This window comes from Lepidochelys kempii, chromosome 3 (genome assembly GCF_965140285.1).
Source record: "Lepidochelys kempii isolate rLepKem1 chromosome 3, rLepKem1.hap1, whole genome shotgun sequence".
NCBI lineage: Eukaryota > Metazoa > Chordata > Testudines > Cheloniidae > Lepidochelys > Lepidochelys kempii.
The window spans coordinates 104,101,387-104,119,456 of record NC_136382.1 but is presented as its reverse complement, the minus strand read 5'-3'; the positions used below and the strand labels follow the sequence as shown (position 1 = coordinate 104,119,456).

At 41.0% G+C, this 18,070-nt stretch overlaps 1 protein-coding gene across 3 annotated transcripts in view; it reads left to right on the top strand.

Moving 5' to 3' along the window:
* Positions 1 to 610: 610 nt before the first annotated feature.
* HBS1L (HBS1 like translational GTPase) overlaps positions 611 to 18,070 on the top strand; it is a 134,622-nt gene continuing 117,162 nt past the window's right edge. For 2 of the 3 annotated variants that reach the window (XM_073337368.1, XM_073337363.2), the window contains exons 1-3: positions 651 to 787; positions 7,094 to 7,159; positions 9,092 to 9,229. In XM_073337368.1, the coding sequence (XP_073193469.1) occupies positions 745 to 787; positions 7,094 to 7,159; positions 9,092 to 9,229 (247 nt within the window). In that variant the 5' untranslated portion in view covers positions 651 to 744. Of the gene's footprint in view, positions 788 to 7,093; positions 7,160 to 9,091; positions 9,230 to 18,070 lie in introns of all 3 variants that reach the window. The other variant, XM_073337365.2, reaches the window with a different exon arrangement.

Below are 18,070 nucleotides of genomic sequence, written 5' to 3'. Positions count from 1 at the left end.
AAAAATTATACAAACCAATTATAATTATACGAATTATATTTGCCGCTCGGGGCCTGTTGATCTGGGTGTCAGGGCAATTTTGACTGGGCAGTGGCTCAGCTTGGGGAGTTCGGGGGGGGGGGCGGTGTACACCGGGAAGAAGGGCAGGGTGCAGTGTGTGTGGAAGGGGCAGTGCGGCTGGTACATGGGATCGGGGATGGCCTGGTCTGTGTGGGGGGGTAGGCCAGGGACGGGCTAGGTGGGGGACAGCGCAGTCAGGGCCGTGGATGGAGTGACTGGCGCGGGGGGAGGTGCGCAGGGACCGCGACGGGTTCTGAGGGGGCGCGGGTGAGCGGCGCTCTGGGGCGGTTATTCGCAGCGCAGATGGCGTGGGGGGGGTGCGCGTGGGGGGTGACGTAATTCGGGTTTGGCAGGGTGTGCACGTGTCGGGGACGGCGGGGCACAGACTGGGCGGTGCTGCCAGGCGGGCTGCGTTGGCCGCAGGGCGGGGCCAGGCTGGACGAGCCGGGGGGAAGTGGGAGGGGGAGCTGACGCGGCTCTGGGCAAGGGAAAACTCGCACTCAGAGCAGCTCCTCCGGCTGGGCAGTTGGCGAGGGAGTGCGCATGCGCCTACAAAACGTCCGGGAGGGGGGCTGTTCCGCGCGTGCGCACAGCGATTCGTAGAGGCCAGGCGGAGACCAAGATGGCGGCCTAGGGCTGCGGCCGCCAACGCCACCGAGTGTGAGCGACGTCGCTGCCGCCGCCATGGCCCGGCACAGGAACGTCCGAGGCTATAACTACGACGAAGGTAGTGAGAAGCCTCCGCCTTTCACATCCCCGGTCCCTACCAGTACCCCCCCACCCCCCGGCAGGAAGCACCAGCGGCATTAACACGTCTCCCAGGCGGCCTCGCAGGGAGGGAAGGGGGGTGTTGTGTGTGCGCCAGACCATGGACGGGGCTAGGCCCCGGGAACAGGAGTGGAGTGTATGGGGAGGTGCTAGGCCCCCGGGGAGTGGGAGGGGGCTATTTTTCCTCTAACTTCCAGGGATTGTTTAGGGAGCGCATTTGGCAGCAGTGTGGGTGTGCTCAGTCGAATTCTCTCCCTTGTGGAAACCAGTTCACCCGTTTCCATCGCTGTGTGGGACTTTCACAGCATGGCACGGGAGAGAGAAATATTTAAAAAGTAAAAACGCATTTTAAAAGCACAGAAATTGGCAGGGGGAGGACAGGGCGGGTGTAGTACCTCACAACTTTCAGCTCTGTTTGGAACAGGCTACGTTTCAAGTGGATAGTGTTACCTTAAAACTTACGACAAGCTTATTTTCACCTAACCTGGCTGTGCACTGAGTGTTCAGTGTGTCTCCCGGAACAATTTATGCCATCACAGCCACTTGAAACATCAAGGTGGTGTTAGTTGCCTTCCTCTGTGTTTTAAGTTTGGTTGATGTCCCTAATCTCTTGGGGAGGACATGCAGGTCCCTGAAAGGGAATTTGCAGGGCATGTAATAAAGCATTTCGTTTCCAGACAACTTGTCTTAAGATGGGAGTATTTAAGGCTCTGTGTATTTTAAATTTGCCTTCATATAACTATATTCTTACGAACACCTTCGTTAGTGCAGCTTTCTTTGGTATACTATCCCATTTACCTACACTGCAGTTTATATTAGGTGCTCATATACTCGTGTAACTATACCAGTGATTTTAAATAATGATTTGCACTTCTCTTTAATCAGGTTCTGTAGCTCCCTGCTGCAATTCGGGTCTAATTTGTATCTGTTCACTGTCAAACTATATTATGAAAATAAGAGTTTCAGATCATGCAGTCACTAAAATCTTTTCCTTATTTTTCAGTAGAGCAGCTATAGTGTTTCAGCCTCCTCAGTGTAGTTGTTTCACTGGTGTAAAATGAGGTTTGCACTAGTGGCGTTTATAGCTTATTGGAGTAAGCTACACCAATGAAAGTGACACTACATCAATCCAACGCATCTACATTAGGAATGCAAATTAACCTAATATAGACAAACCTTAAGACTTGCTTGGAGATTTCTCTGCTTGATTGCTTCACCTCTTGGAGATTAACTCAGTTTCACCTAGTCTGTGATGGGGCTAAACCAGTGGTTCTGAAACTTTTGTACTGGTGACCCCTTTCACATAGCAAACCTCTGAGTGCAACCCCCCCCCTATAAATTAAAAACACAATATATTTAACACCATTATAAATGCTGGAGGCAAAGCAGGGTTTGGGGTGGAGGCTGACAGCTTGCAATCCCCCCCGTACAATAACCTTGCAACTCCCTGAGGGGTCCTGACCCCCAGTTTGAGAACCCTTGGGCTAAACTCTACAAATGTCCCTACTTTTAAGTGGTTTTCAGTTTTCCTGTTAAACACTTGGGTCCCAATCCTGGAAACACACATGGATATCTTTACACATGAGTAATCCTTTTCCTTAAGACTACAGTACTCACACATCTAAAGTTACTTGCATAAGTGTTTGCTGGATTGCAGTCTTTAATTGCTATATGTGTATAATGAACATCTTATTATGTACATCAGAAACTTGGTCTACAAATTCTGTTGTATCCAAATTTGTTAGTTTTGGGTGTGTGTTTGTATGTATACATGCGTTCACATACGTACATATATACACACCCAGAGACTCATATTATGGGGACATGCTACCTGTAGCATAGTTAGGGTTTTGCTGTGAGTTTACTTTTTGCGTAGATGATGTAATTTTGTATTTTTGTGTAGGTAAATTTAAAAAAATCACTTCTATTGCTGGACTGGCCATATTAAATCTTTTGCATTCCAGTACTGATGATTATTCATCATGGAAATTAGGGACAGGAAAGACCATTTATACATCGAATATGTATATTTACTGTATTTCTGTCTTAAAATTTGCTGCTGGTTCAGTTCCACCGGGAGTAGTCATGGTTGAGTCCTAGTACATATCTGAATGACTCCATGGCTAAATCACAGGAAGGTGTTGGCCCTTTCTCTACACTAGCTTGCCCATCATTGCTGCCTCTGCTGAAGCTGCATTGAATGTGGAAAAATTTTAGGAGAAAACAAAAGAAGAAAATCCATCTTCTTCCCAGTGCAAAATCAAACTACTCTTGTGCTCACTTGATGCAGTATGAGTTCTTGGGGGCAGGCTTTCTTTTTAATAATTCTGATGTTCTTCCTTTACCTTTTTCAAAAATTAGAAATCATAAATACAAAAGGAGAGGGAGCTATTTTCAAATGGGTAAAAATGAATATAGTAGTAATTGCCCCACTTATTTATGAATAAATCTCGTAATGTCCAAAGAGAAGAGCGATGTTGTTTTTTGTTGTAATGCAATTGTGGTTTAAATCATGTATTTATGTAAATTTAAATATACCTGTTGCTGGTTTGGGGATGGGAACTCAAGAATTACCATAAGAGATCAAACCAGTGGTCCATCTGTCTAGTTGGAGTCCGGTGGCACCTTGAAGACTAACAAATTTATTTGGGCATAAGCTCTCGTGGGTAAAAAACCCACTTCTTCAGATGCATGGAGTGAAAATTACAGGTACAGGCATAAATATACTAGCACATGAAGAGAAGGGAGTTACCTTACAAATGGAGAACCAGTGATGACTAGGCCAGTTCAGTGTTGGTGGATGTGATCCACTCCCAATAACTGATGAGGCGGTATCAATACCAAGAGAGGGAAAATTGCCTGTATCTGTAATTTTCATTTTCCTTCTCTTGGTATGGACACCTCCTCATCAATTGTTGGGATGGACCACATCCACTGTGACTGAATTGGCCTAGTCAACACTCGTTCTCCACTTGTAAGGTAACTCCCTTCTCTTCATATGCCAGTATATTTATGCCTGTACCTAGTCTTTTTTTCCCTATCAAGTTACAGTTAATTTAGGACCCAGTAAGGAGTGTGAGTGATTCAAATTATTATTTGCAATGTGTGTTACCTTGCATTTGTCAACACTGGAATTGCACTTATCAGTGTGTATTTGTTCATTTTGTTTGAATTTCATCATGATTTGCTCTCCTCGTGGCTAATTCAATAATTTTGTTTCATCTGCAAAATTTCCCACATCACTGCTCAGCCCCCTTTCCAGATTAATAGGAAATATATTAATAAACACCAGTCCTAGTGTGGAACCATGGGACACTTCACTGTTAGTTTCTGACCATGTTGAAAAATGATCTCCCCCCGCCCCCATTAACTAGTTTCCAATCCGTGGCAGTACTTTACTTTTCACCCTATGGCTGCTATTTAGTTTCCTTAGCAACTGCTTGTGAGGAACTTTGTCAAATGGTTAATGAAAGTCCAAATAATTATGACAGCCTGTTCTCCATTATTCACTGGCTTATTGACATATCCAAAGAATTCTAATAGAGGTATGATTATTCTTTACAGAACCTGATTTGTCCATGTCACATCAAGTAGTCAGAGCAATAAGCCTTTAATTCCCCAGATCGATGTGAGTGCCTTTTGTAGAGAAGGGTACAACATTTGCTTTGGTGTAGAAGCTGTTATTAAGGAGTGTGCATAGTTTTGTTAGCATGCTAGCTACTTCATTCTTCATGACTTTTTAAAACAAATTATATATATTTTAAATGGTTGAGTGTGTACTAGTGTTTTTTAAACAATATTTTAGTATATATTTTATTCTTTATGTTCACTATGTATCTGTAAATACTAAGCCTTGAAAATAAGTTTCTTTTCCGTATTATTGGTATCATTTGCTTCCTTTTAATGAGCTTTGAGAGCCATATCCTGATCTGAATAAACATAGACATATTTATTAGAAATAATTAATATTATCTTTACATAGCTTTACATGTCCATACAGCTGCTCTGTTAATCTTCTCAGTACTCTTATAGTATTTTCCTATTTTATAGATGGAGAAGTGAGGCAAGAGATGGAAAAGTCATTGAAAGAGCCAGGACATTGTGGCTCTCAATCTTATGCTCCTTCCTTCAAAATAGATCATGCTTCTTCCCAAGGAGGCCAAAGAGTTTATTCAACTGAGGATATGGTTATTACTTAATGACATTGTAATTCATATTTAAAAGGAAATAGAAGGAAAATCTACAAAAAACATGAGCAATCACATTGCTAGAAGGACACTTACTCAGTGCTAAATGTTTTCCATTCCTTCTCTAAAAGTCAGCAAAGTTCTTATTCTTGGAATAACTGTAATATAAGGGGACGATAAATTTAAAAAAATGCAGAACTGATAGTCATTTTTTTTAAATGAGAGTGGGAGAAGGAGAGAGACACAGAAATATAGGGGAGAAGTTGTAGAACAGACCACAGTGTAAAGAGAAAAAAGAGAGAAAATATGTAAATGGATGGAGAGAGTAAAAAGGATATGAGGGAACATCACACTTAACATATCAGAAAGAGAACAATCTACAAGAGAAAAGAAAAAGTGTAGTGAAGGTAGGAAAGAGAAACAAAGTATAACATTAATACAGGAAAGAGAGTAAACTACAATTGCTAAAGTTTCCCAAAATAGGAAGTTGATAGTGCCATAGTTACTTTTTTTTTTGTTTTGTTTTAATGTTTTAATATGCAAGGTTGTGAATAGCTGGGGGATGGCAACACTGGTGTTCTTCACCTTGCTAGAAAATATCGGGGAAATCTTTCAAACCCTGCAGGTTAGACCAATCAATTTGTTGAGTGCAGAGAAATTCCTGGTTGGGAAAATGTATATTATATTTCAATAATGGTACAGGATCCTTGCTTTTTGGCTGAAATAATTGCATTTAGTATAATTTTCTGTTATAGACTCATAGACATTAAGGTCAGAAGGGACCATTATGATCATCGAGTCTGACTTCCTGCACAATGCAGGCCACAGAATCTCACCCACCCTCTCCTGCAATAAACCTCTCACCTATGTCTGAGCTATTGAAGTCCTCAGATCATGGTTTAAAGACTTCAAGGTGCAGGGAATCCTCCAGCAAGTGACCCATGCCCCAAGCTACAGAGGAAGGCGAAACCCCCCCCAAGGGCTTCTTCCAATCTGCCCTGGAGGAAAATTTCTTCCCGACTCCAAGTATGGCGATCAGCTAAACCCTGAGCTAAACACCAGCCAGATACCCAGGAAAGAATTCTCTGTAGGAACTCAGATCCCACCCCATCTAACATCCCATCGCAGGCCATTGGGCCTGTTTACCATGAATAAAGATCAATTAATTGGCAAAATCATGTTACCCATCATACCATCTCCTCTATAAACTTATCGAGTTTAATCTTGAAGCCAGATAGGTCTTTTGCCCCTACTGCTTCCCTTGGAAGGCTATTCCAGAACTTCGCTCCTCTGATGGTTAGAAACCTTCGTTTAATTTCAAGTCTAAACTTCCCGATGGCCAGTTTATATCCATTTGTTCTTGTGTCCACACTGGTACCGAGCTTAAATAATTCCTCTCCCTCTCTGCTATGTATCCCTCTGATATATTTATAGAGAGCAATCATATCTCCCCTCAACTTTCTTTTGGTTAGGCTAAACAAGCCAAGCTCCTTGAGTTTCCTTTCATAAGACAAGTTTTCCATTCCTCGGATCATCCTAGTAGCCCTTCTCTATTATGTACTATGTTATATAATATATTACAGTAATAGAAGTACAGTTGTAGTTACATTTTCTTTTGTGTAAGTGTGTTCTATTGTAGTATCTTATACTAAACCATCCTGCGTGTCTGAATGCTCAGTGCACGTGAAAGTACTTTAGGTATGTGGTTTTATAAATTTATCCTTGAAGTTAAATATTCTAGTAGGAAATAGGCTGATTATACAGACAGTCCCATGATTTGCTTAGGTTCCATGTTAGAGGGGTGCAGAAAAGAATTAGAAGGTTCTTGAATTTTTTTCACTGTCCTATACATAGCCTATTGAATATTAACAATACATGTATTACTGTTCTTACTTATAGCTGATTAAAAGACACTTTTTATTGATGAACCTTAGAAATACTAAAGTGGAATAATTATTGTGTAATTGGGGAGAGGGTTTTTAAAAATATTTAAGAAATTGCTTTTAAACACTCCGTACTTGTTAAATATTTAAAAATAAATTATATGCAGATTAATTCTTACTGTTTCTGCCTCTTAGATTTTGAAGATGATGATCTTTATGGCCAATCAGTAGAGGATGATTGTTGTATTTCCCCTTCAACAGGTTAGTTCAATGTTTGTCTATGCAAGTCTCATTTGGAGAAATTTGAACAAATATAGATGATAAAAAATTATACAGAATATTGGGACTTTCTGATGGGTAAAAGAACTGAGAAGTCAACGAAGGCAAGGCTGGCTGAGTAGTGCTATATTTGGAATGTGATTGGAGCAGCAGTTGCAAAAACATACATTTATTTCCAGAACAAAGCTATTTGGACCAGATTTTTAAAAGTAGTTAGGTGCATTACTGCTATTGAAATCAGTTGGAATTAGGGTCCTAGGCACTTCTGAAAATCCCACTAGACACACATCTTCTTGTTTAGGCAACTGAATACCTTTAAAAATATAGTCATTTGTCAGTCTGGTTACTCTTTATTCTATAGTAAGCAGTTGCAGACATAGGTATGTATTTACAATATTTTTGGTCATGTTCCCCTATTTAAAATTAAATTGCTTCGTGTTCATTTTTAAACTTTGCTGGTGGGGTTTTTTTTGTCCTTTTTGTAAGGAGTGAGGAGGTCCTCTCACCTTGTAAACAAACAAACAAACAAATGAAAAGACACTCTAGATGTATTCTCTTTTTAAACAAGTGGGTTGCATAGCTGTGCTGAGGCTTGTGTGCACCTGATTCCCTACAAAATCTTTCAACAGTAAGGTTTTATTTAAAAAGTGCCTAATGCTGGTTACATCTAGAAAGATAGCTTTGCAAGATAGCAGCAACTAAGATGATTGAATATAAACTATTGGGTGATGTGCATTTAAGAAACATTTGCTAAAACTATAACTTCTTAAAAGATGAGATTATCAAATTTGTATTTGTTCACAATAAAAGTTGGCGTTTTGTGAATTTTACATTATGGTGTATGGGACCACTTGGTCAAATAATGAATAGCTGTGTTCTTTGACCATGTCTGTATGGTGTGTGTTTTTGCTACTCGTGATCATTTGTAGAAATTATTATTATTTATTATTACAGCAAAGTTTGAGGAGTCACTGAACTCTTGTTTTTGCATGGAAGCTAGAATATTTGTGTGTGGACAAGGCTTGCTTTTCTCATTTAAAAAGCTTTAGCCATCCAGGGACAAAGTAGAAACAAAACCAAATGTTTCAAGAAATCTGCTCACACACCAGAAATAAAATATAGCAAATAGTTGTAGTGAATGTTCACAGACGACTCCTAGTCTGAAATTTCTTTACATAAACTTTGAAAATTATGAATAATGACTAGGGCCAGGATTCAGCAAAGCATTTAAGCATATGATTTAGGTGCTTCGCTTATTAGGGGTGGGATTTATGCATGTGTTTAAATTTTAAACATATGCTAAAGTACTTTGAATCATGGCCTGTTTTTGTAAAAATTAAAGCTCAAGAACAGAAAAATGGGCTGAATTAATTGAATAAACTTTGTTATGAATAGATAGAAACTAGTAAAAGCTACTTTAACCCTACACCACACTGGACTTTAAAACAAACTAATTATGGCTAATGTGCTTTTTTTAAAGCTGAAATAGTGCAAAGGTTTTTGAGATTTGGGGTCATAAAGTTATAAGTTGAGTCCTAAGTAAAAATACTTGAGAACTCTTGGTCTAAAATTTTTTTTTGCCTTTGAAAGTCTTCATAAACTTGATATTTTTGTTACAGAATACTGAACTGGGTAGAATTGTGCGTTATATTAAAAGGTACATGGATATTGACTTCTCCATAGGGTCTCTCCTCTTTTGGTGGAAGGGGGCCATCCACAGTATTTAAGTATGGACTTTCCTTTGCCCAGTGCAGTCCTCGAGGCTAATAATTACAAAATGAGATTCTTTTTTCCAGATTAATTAATGCAGGCTACCATCAGTATGTATTTTCTTTAGCTAGCTTTTGTATTCAAACAATGGGATACTTGTTTGAAGGGAAACTATTCTTAATGTTCTGCTCCTGGTTGTTGTAGCTGCTCAGTTTATTTACTCAAGACGTGACAAACCCTCAGCATTTGCTGAGCGATTAGAAGAAGAGTATGGCTATGAAGATGTGCAAGAACCTGCCAAGAATATTACATCCAATCATCAGCTAACTGGAGTTGATCAAGGTAATTGTTAAGAACAGTTAATCAGTTCAGTCATGTTTTCATTCTTCTGTGATTTAAAGCCCTTTGTTGAAATCCTCTTATATTGAATTATCTTTTGTTGCTAACCAACTTTTATTACTAACTGACTTTATCAAACTGCCTACCATTTGGGGGCCAAATAGTAGAACACCCATAAATTCTAAGGAATGGTCATATCTAATAATACATTCAAAAATAATCTCTAGAAGGCTTCAATTTCTAGCTTTTGAATCTTATGTCTTTCTCCGCTAGATTAAAGAGTCCTTTAGTGTACTCAGTATTTTGTCCTTGTGAAGGTACTTTATATATTATAATCAAGTCACCGCTACTTCTTTTTTGTGGACACCAGAACTGGGTACAATATTCCAGTATTGGTTTCACAAATGTCATACAGAGGTAAAATTGCCTCCCCACTCTTTCTTACAACTTCCCTGTTTATCCAAGGATTGCATTGGTCCTTCTAGCCACAGCTTTGCACTGGAAACTCCTGTTGAATTGCTTGGCCACTATGACTCTTAAATCCTTTTGAGAGTTATAGCTTTCTAGAATACAGACACCCCACCCATTCTTTAGATATGGCCTGAATTCCTTGTTTCCTGACCGTATAACTTTCATTTTGCTGTATTAAAATGCATTTTGTTTGAATGGCTCCAGTTTACCAAGAGATACAGATCTCTCTCTGTGACTGCCTTGTCCTGGTCATTATTTACTACTCTGCCAATCTTTGTGGTCACAGGCAAGTTTTGTCAGTAGTGTTTTTATATTTACTTCCAGGTCACTGATGAAAATGTGGACTAAAGTCTCGTACCGATTCCTCTGGACCCCCTTTAGAAATATTCTCATTCAATGATAATTCCCTGTTGTAAACTTTGTGAGATCTGTCAGCCAGTTTTTAATCCATTTTGTGTGCGCTTTACTGATATTATATAGTGCTAATTTTTTAATTGGAAGGTTGTGTGGTATGAAGTTAAATGTCATACAAAAGTGTAAGTATATTACATCTGTCTTCAGAGTTACCTTTATCAACCAAACTTGTAATTTCATCAAAGAATGAAATCAGATTTTTTGACCTTTTTTCTTTTATGCCATGTTTACTGGCATTAGCTATATTTCTATCCTTTAATTCGTTATTAATTGAATCTTGTATCAGCTTTTCATTACTTTGCCTGGGATTTATGTCAGTCTAATAGGGCCATTGTCCAGGTTATCTCACTTGCCCTTTTTTTTGAATAATGGCACTACATTAGTACTCTTCAAGTCTTTTGGAATTTATTCGGTATTACAAGATACATTAAAAATTAACATCGGCAGGCCAGAGGTCTTCCGAGCCAACTCTTTTGGACTTTTGGGTGCAAGTTATCTGGGCCTCCTGGTTTAAATATGTTTATCCTTGGTAAATGAGGTTTTGTGTCCTCCTTGGTTACTAAGGGACTGGAAGGTACTTCATCATCCTTATGTGTTATGAATTCATTATCCTGTTTTCTTTTCAAATGCAGACCAGAAAGATTAATTGAACGCCCTGCTTTGTCTGCATCCTGATTAAGAATTTTGCCATCTCCATCAAGTAATGGACTTATTCCATTATTAGGATTACTTATGTTGCTTACATACTTAAAATAAAACAAAACAAAAAATAAAACCTCCACCTTTTTATTGTCCGTGGTTCTGCCAACCATATATTTTTCCCTGTTGCCTTCAGCTTCCCTTATCAATTTTCAGCACTTTTAACTTCTAATTTTTATCGATTGCTATCTATTTTTCATGTGTTATAAATTGCTTTTTCATTTCCAATTACTGCCTGCACTTGGGCACTAAACCAGGATAGGTTTTAGCCACAGTTGTCCTCTCTTTTGATAGTAGAATTGTAACTTTTTGGTCATCTAATAAACTCTTCTTAAAGAACTCACAATTTTCATTGACATTTTTCTTTCTGAATTTTCCTCCCAACCAATTTTGTTCATAATTGTTCTCAGCATTGGGAACTTAGCACTTTTGAAGTACCAAGTATATATCTTACTGGTTGGAACCATCCTCTTTTTGCCCGTAATATAATCAGGTCATGATAAGTGATCACTAGTCAACCACAAACTCTGAGTCCAGTGATTAATTCAGCTTTATTCACCATAATGAGGTCCAAAATAGTTCTTATATGGGTGCAATACTTTTTGTGTTAGAAAACCATCTTAAATAAGTTTGAGAAATTTTAATGATATTTTATTACTATCTGCATGAGACTTCCAGCATATATTTCCCAAATTGAATTTCCTATAAGAGTTTTTCTTTCCACACGTTTCAGAGGAGTTGTTAAAGGAGTAATTCATCCTGTTCTCTGGTTTGATTTGGTGATCTGTGAAAGACCCCCACCATTGTTAAATTAGCCACATTGATTATACTACATGTATCATTGTTAGTTTTCTTGTTAAATATGTAGTTTGTTAAATGTATACCATAAAATAGTCAGCATGTAGAACCTTTCCAAGTTAACTTTACTCTGAATACTGTATCATCATTTATGAAAGCCTCTGTACATTTCCATTTAAGGGGAACAATGCGCTGTTTGCACAAACCCTGTGGAAAACTGACTCTGACGTAGCATGAGTGATGCCATTTGGCACTTGTATAAGAGATTGTATGAGTGAGCATGGTTGATTGTCACTTGATCACATTTATAATGTGCAAGCTGAATAAAGGCCAGACCAGTAATATATGTATTTGGTGCTTTAATAGGGCAAATTTCACAAAGCTGAAAACAATTTTGAGGCAAGTCAGCTAGCTGGAAGAATTTAATCAGAAAAATGTGAATGAGAACTGGGAATCATTTAAGAACACTTTACTAGATGCCCCAAAAGCCACAATAGAGGAAGAAGGTTGTACTGGTTTAAAAACTGACCTTGTTTAGAGGGGAAGTGAAGGGAGCTATACATTTTTTAAAGATTATTTTTATATATATATATATATATAAAAAGAGGAAGTTGATAATAATGAATATAAATTGGAAGTTAGAAATTGTAGAATAATGATAAGGGAAGCTAAGGGACACATGGAGAAATTTTTGGTCAGCAGAGTTAAGGACATTAAGAGGTTTTTTTAAAAAAAAAGTTAGGAACAAAAAGACTCCTCACGATGGTATTGATCCATTATTAGATGGTAATGGTAGAATTATCAATAATAATGCAGTAAAGGCAGAAGTGTTCAATAAATATTTCTGTTCTGTATGCGGGGAGGGGGAGATATAGTCTCACATATGGCGATAACATTCTTTCCATTCCACTAGTATCTCAGGAGGATGTTAAACAAAAGCTAAATTTAGACATGTTTAAATCGGAAAGGCCAGATAACTTGTACCCAAGAGTTCCAAAAGAGCTGGCTGAGAAGTTCACTGGACCGTTAAGGTTGCTTTTCAGTAAGTTTTGGAACAGTAGGGAAGTTCCAGAAGACTGGAAGTTGTCTAATGTTGTCCCAATATTTAAAAACGGTAAATGGGATGACCTGGGTAATTTATAGGCCTGGCAGCCTGACACCAGTCCTAGGCAAGATAATGGAGTGACTGATATGGGACTTGATTAATAAAGAATTAAACGAGGGTAATGTAATTAATGCAGTCAGCATGGGTTTATGGAAAATAGATCCTGTCAAACTAACTTGATACCTTTTTTGGATGAGATAAGTTTGGTTGATAAAGGTAACAGTGTTAGTGTAATGTATTTAGACTTCTGTAAGGTGATTGACTTGGTATCACACAACATTTTGATTTAAAAAAATCAGAACGATATAAAATTAATGTTTGTTGTTTGCCATGTTGTTGTAGCCATATTAGTCCCAGGATATGAAATCTACAGCGTGCATGAGGTGATATCTCTTGTTGGGCCAATTGTCCGAATTAGACCCGAAGAAGAGCTCTGTGGAGCTCAAAAGCTTGCCTCTTTAATGAACAGAAGTTGGTCCAATAAAAGATATTACCTCACCCACCTTGTGTCTCTTACAAAATTAAAGTCTTGTACTTTAAATGGTTTAAAAACTGGCAAACTGTTAGGTCTCAAAATGTAATTGTCATCAAGCATGTGTGTGTCCAGCATCGGTTCTTGGTCCTGAGCTAATTAACATTTATATCCATGACCTGGTAGAAAACCTGTCAGCATCACTGATAAGATTTGCAGATGACACACAAATTGGGGGAGTGGTAAGTGATGAAGAGGACATGTCAATGGTTAAGAGTGATCTGGATCGCTTGGATAACGGTGCAGGAAAACAAAATGTTTTAATATGGCTAAATGTATACAAATAGGAACAAGAATGTAGGTCATATTACAGAATGGGGGACTCTATCCTGGGAAGTAGTGATTATGAAAAAGATTTGGAAGTCATAGTGCATAGTCAGCTGAACATGAGCTCCCATGTGGGGGTGCTGTGCCAAAAGAACTTATGTGATTCTTGGATGCATAAAGGGGAACCTCGAGTAGGAGTAAACAGGTTTTATCTCCCCTATATTTGGCACTAGAGTGGCTGCATCTGGAACACTGTGTCCTGTTTTGATGTCCACAATTCAGGAAGGAGGTGGTAAATTGGAGAAGGCTCAAAGAAGAGCCATGAGAATGATTAAAGGATTGGAGAACCTGCCTTATAGTGATAGACTCAAATAACTCAATTATTTAGCTTAACAAAGAGAAGGTTAAGGGATGACTTGATTAGTCTGTAAGTATTTACATGGGGAGCAAATATTTAATAATGGGCTCTTCAGTCTAGTAGGATCGGTATAATGATGTAAGGCTGGAAGTTGAAGCTAAATAAATTCAGACTGGAAATAAGGCTTATCAGTGAGCCTAATTAACCACTGGAACAGTTTACCAACTGTTGTGGTGGATTCTCCATCACTGACAATTTTTAAATATATGCTCTAGGAATTATTTTGGGGAGGTTTTGTGATCTGTGTTATACTGGAGTTCAGGCTAGATGATCACAATGATCCCTTTGGTCTTGTAATCTTTGACAGCATCAGTTTCTTTACTGTTGTGGTGGAGAGTATACAGAAATCCTTGCTGTGTCCATGCCCGCACCTTCAGACCCTTACTTAGCACGTCTTCTCAGCTTTATATACATGGGTGTGGGTGTGTTTATAGTTAGTAGTGGATTTTTGGTAGTTTTGAGAGTTTTCGGCTTTTTTTGTGTAACTTGCACGACTTTACATAAAAATATAAGCATGGCTATACTTGATTAGACCAGTGGTCCATCTGTTCCAGGATCATGTCTTCCAACAGTGGCTGGTGCCAGAAACTTCAGAGAGAGTGAACAGAACAGGGTATTTATTGTGTGATCCATCCCCTGTTGTCCAGTCCCTGCTTCCAGCAGTCATAATTTTAAGGACTTTGAGTGGAGGGGTTGAGTTGCTGATCATCTTGGCTAATAGCCATTGATGGATCCATGAACTTTTCTGATTCTTTCTTTTTTGAACCCAGTTATACTTTTGTCCTTTACAGTATCCCCTGGCAGTGAATTCCACAGGTTGACTGTGCATTGTCTGAAGAAGTCCTTCTTTATGTTACTTTGCTGCCTATTGATTTCATTGTGTATCCCCTCATCCCTGTGTTATGTGAAGGGGTAAATAGCACTTCCTTATTCACTTTCTCCACACATGATTTTATAGACCTCTATCATACTCCCCCCTCAGTTGTCTCTTTGAAACCTCAGTGGTCCTACACCTGGTCTCCCAAAGGGTTTGTGATATCCCTCAATTTTGGGGGAAAATCTGATGTGCATGCATGGTGTCTCATCTGCCTGAGAGGGCCCGCTCTGTAGTAACGTTGGTTTGCAAGGCTCTCTAAACTCAAGCTTGTTTGGACAGACAACTCTGACTCTATGGGTATGTCTACACTATGAAATCAGGTCGAATTTATAGAAGTCAGTTTTTTAGAAATCGGTTTTCTATATTTGAGTGTGTGTGTCCCCACAGAAAATGCTCTAAGTGCATTAAGTGCATTAACTCGGCGGAGTGCTTCCACAGTACCGAGGCTAGCGTCGACTTCCTGAGTGTTGCACTGTGGGTGGCTATCCCACAGTTCCCGCAGTCTCCGCTGCCCATTGGAATTCTGGGTTGAGATCCCAATCCCTGATGGGGCTAAAACATTGTCGCGGGTGGTTCTGGGTACATATCGTCAGGCCCCCGTTCCCTCCCTCCCTCCGTGAAAGCAAGGGCAGACAATTGTTTCGCACCTTTTTTCCTGAGTTACCTGTGCAGACGCCATACCACGGCAAGCATGGAGCCTGCTCAGGTAACCGTCACCCTATGTCTCCCGGGTGCTGGCAGACATGGTACGGCATTGCTACACAGTAGCAGCAACCCATTGCCTTGTGGCAGCAGAAGGTACAATAAGACTAGTAGCCGTCCTCGTCATGTCCGAGGTGCTCCTGGCCATGTCGGCCAGGAGCGCCTGGGCAGATATGGGCGCAGGGACTAAATTTGGAGTGACTCGACCAGGTCATTCTCTTTAGTCCTGCATTCAGTCCTACTGAACCGTCTTATGGTGAGCAGGCAGGTGATACGGATTGCTAGCAGTCGTATTGTACCATCTTCTGCCGGGCAGCCATGAGATGTGGATGGCATGCAGTCCTTCTGCACCGTTTGTTGCCAGCCAAAGATGTAAAAGATAGATGGAGTGGATCAAAACAAGAAATAGACCAGATTTGTTTTGTACTCATTTGCTTCCCCCCCCCCCTCCCCCGTCTAGGGGACTCATTCCTCTAGGTCACTCACAGAGAAGGTGCAGCAAGGTAAATCTAGCCATGTATCAATCAGAGGCCAGGCTAACCTCCTTGTTCCAATAAGAACAATAACTTAGGTGCACGATTTCTTATTGGAACCCTCCGTGAAGTCCTGCCTGAAATACTCCTTGATGTAAAGCCACCCCCTTTGTTGATTTTAGCTCCCTGAAGCCAACCCTGTAAGCCATGTCGTCAGTCGCCCCTCCCTCCGTCAGAGCAATGGCAGACAATCGTTCCGCGCCTTTTTTCTGTGCGGACGCCATACCAAGGCAAGCATGGAGGCCGCTCAGCTCACTTTGGCAATTAGGAGCACATTAAACACCACACGCATTATCCAGCAGTATATGCAGCACCAGAACCTGGCAGAGCGATACCGGGCGAGGAGGCGACGTCAGCGCGGTCACATGAGTGATCAGGACATGGACACAGATTTCTCTGAAAGCATGGGCCCTGCCAATGCATGCATCATGGTGCTAATGGGGCAGGCTCATGCTGTGGTACGCCGATTCTGGGCTCGGGAAACAAGCAGAGAGTGGTGGGACCGCATAGTGTTGCAGGTCTGGGACGATTCCCAGTGGCTGCGCAACTTTCGCATGCGTAAGGGCACTTTCATGGAACTTTGATTTGCTTTCCCCTGCCCTGAAGCGCATGAATACCAAGATGAGAGCAGCCCTCACAGTTGAGAAGCGAGTGGCGATAGCCCTGTGGAAGCTTGCAACGCCAGACAGCTACCGGTCAGTTGGGAATCAATTTGGAGTGGGCAAATCTACTGTGGGGGCTGCTGTGATGCAAGTAGCCCACGCAATCAAAGATCTGCTGATATCAAGGGTAGTGACCCTGGGAAATGTGCAGGTCATAGTGGATGGCTTTACTGCAATGGGATTCCCTAACTGTTGTGGGGCCATAGACGGAACCCATATCCCTGTCTTGGCACCGGAGCACCAAGCCGGAGAGTACATAAACCGCAAGGGGTACTTTTCAATAGTGCTGCAAGCTCTGGTGGATCACAAGGGACGTTTCACCAACATCAGCGTGGGATGGCCGGGAAAGGTACATGACGCTTGTATCTTCAGGAACTCTGGTCTGTTTCAAAAGCTGCAGGAAGGGACTTTATTCCCAGACCAGAAAATAACTGTTGGGGATGTTGAAATGCCTATCTGTATCCTTGGGGACCCAGCCTACCCCTTAATGCCATGGCTCATGAAGCCGTACACAGGCAGCCTGGACAGTAGTCAGGAGCTGTTCAACTACAGGCTGAGCAAGTGCAGAATGGTGGTAGAATGTGCATTTGGACGTTTAAAGGCGCGCTGGCGCAGTTTACTGACTCGCTTAGACCTCAGCGAAACCAATATTCCCACTGTTATTACTGCTTGCTGTGTGCTCCACAATATCTGTGAGAGTAAGGGGGAGACATTTATGGCAGGGTGGGAGGTTGAGGCAAATCGCCTGGCTGCTGGTTACGCGCAGCCAGACACCAGAGTGGTTAGAAGAGCACAGGAGGGTGCGGTACGCATCAGAGAAGCTTTGAAAACCAGTTTCATGACTGGCCAGGCTACGGTGTGAACGTTCTGTTTGTTTCTCCTTCATGAAACCCGCCGCCCCTTGGTTCACTCTACTTCCCTGCAAGCTAATCACCCGCCCCTCCTCCCTTCAGTCCCCGCTTGCAGAGGCAATAAAGTCATTGTTGCTTCACATTCATGCATTCTTTATTCATTCATCACACAAATAGGGGGATGACTACCAAGGTAGCCCAGGAGGGATGGTGGAGGAGGGAAGGAAAATGCCACACAGCACTTCAAAAGTTTACAACTTTAAAATTTATTGAATGCCAGCCTTCTTTTGTTTGGGCAATCCTCTGTGGCGGAGTGGCTGGTTGGCCGGTGGCCCCCCCCACCGCGTTCTTGGACGTCTGGGTGTGGAGGCTATGGAACTTGGGGAGGAGGGCGGTTGGTTACACAGGGGCTGCAGTGGCAGTCTGTGCTCCAGCTGCCTTTGCTGCAGCTCAACCATACACTGGAGCATACTGGTTTGATCCTCCAGCAGCCTCAGCATTGAATCCTGCCTCCT